At 34.0% G+C, this 1,274-nt stretch overlaps 1 protein-coding gene across 1 annotated transcript in view; it reads left to right on the top strand.

Moving 5' to 3' along the window:
• The window catches only part of tomm70a (translocase of outer mitochondrial membrane 70 homolog A (S. cerevisiae)), a 30,125-nt gene extending 29,232 nt beyond the window's left edge, over positions 1 to 893 (top strand). Inside the window, exon 12 of the mRNA XM_043701155.1 lies at positions 365 to 893. Within this exon, the coding sequence (XP_043557090.1) occupies positions 365 to 518 (154 nt within the window). The 3' untranslated portion in view covers positions 519 to 893. The remainder of the gene's footprint in view (positions 1 to 364) is intronic.
• Positions 894 to 1,274: the final 381 nt, after the last annotated feature.

Below are 1,274 nucleotides of genomic sequence, written 5' to 3'. Positions count from 1 at the left end.
AACGGTTCTGGATGGGATGCTGTTTGTTGGGGTGTTGTGAATTCAATAAGCTGAATGGCCTGTTTGCACATTGTTGATATTCTATGATTGTGGAGCATTAGTAATTAGTTATGTACTTGCAAAGCACATTTTTATCAACATAATTATTTGAATTAAGTTATTAGTCCGTATTCTTGGATATTCAATTAGCCTAAGTTGACTCACAGAAATATTAACTCCTTTGATAGTTTTAGATTTTGATTTAAGTAAATGCACCTCAAGAAATAAGCTTTATTTCATTTTGTCTAAGTTGTTTTTCAGAATTGCACCACTTTTTCATAGCATTCACAACATAACTTAAATGTGTTTTAAAATCTGTTTACAGAGGAAATCTGGCTAAGGCCATTGATATGTTTAGCAAGGCCATTAACCTGGCAAAGTCAGAAATGGAGATGGCCCACCTGTATTCGCTTTGTGATGCTGCATATGCACAGACAGAAGTTGCTAAGAAGTATGGATTGAAACCCCCAACACTGTGATTTGAACAATGTAAAGCTATTCCCATTATTCTTCTGTTGAGCCTGTGATAACTTTTTATAAAAAGTTGAATACCACAGAAACCTTCGTGATATTCGTTTCTGTTCTATGTATAGGTATGTGAGAAGTTGATGAATATGTGCAGAACGTTCACACAAATTGGCCTATAAAGTAGAATTAAGTTTTATGGCACTGAACATTTTTTTTAAACACACTAATGCAAATCAGGCCACACAAACAATCTTATGGTTAGCCTCATATAGGATGGTCTATGATTTTAACAATAAAAGTCTTGTACAGCACAAGATTGGCACTCCCTTAAGAAGTAAAAACTTGCTCTAGTTAACTGTACAACAAATAAAATAAAGTTAAGATCATATTTTCAGTTGTGTGGGAGAATGTTTTACAATAAGTTTTATTGCAATTATCTTTGCATTTTTAAATCTTAGATGTTCAATATATGTTTCATGATATGTCAATATTTAAAATGAACTGAAGGTCCAAGTCAAAAGTGTATGCATTATATGGTATTTAGTTTCACATGGTAGAGATAATGCTCTCTACATTCTCTCCAAACCATTTCAGCTTAACTGTGCTGAAAGTATTGTTTGCAAAGTGTTCGTTTAAGCATGTCCAGTGGGATATGATTGTACAGTAGAGCTCTAATCAAATTGCTGTATCCAATAAGAAGTTGTATAAGCAGAACTATGTTTGGGTGGGGGGGAAGAGGGGGGGGGAGATGTCTTTAAAAAGCAGAT

Source organism: Chiloscyllium plagiosum, chromosome 12 (genome assembly GCF_004010195.1).
Source record: "Chiloscyllium plagiosum isolate BGI_BamShark_2017 chromosome 12, ASM401019v2, whole genome shotgun sequence".
Taxonomy (NCBI): Eukaryota; Metazoa; Chordata; class Chondrichthyes; order Orectolobiformes; family Hemiscylliidae; genus Chiloscyllium; species Chiloscyllium plagiosum.
This window is presented reverse-complemented; position numbering and strand designations above follow the sequence as displayed.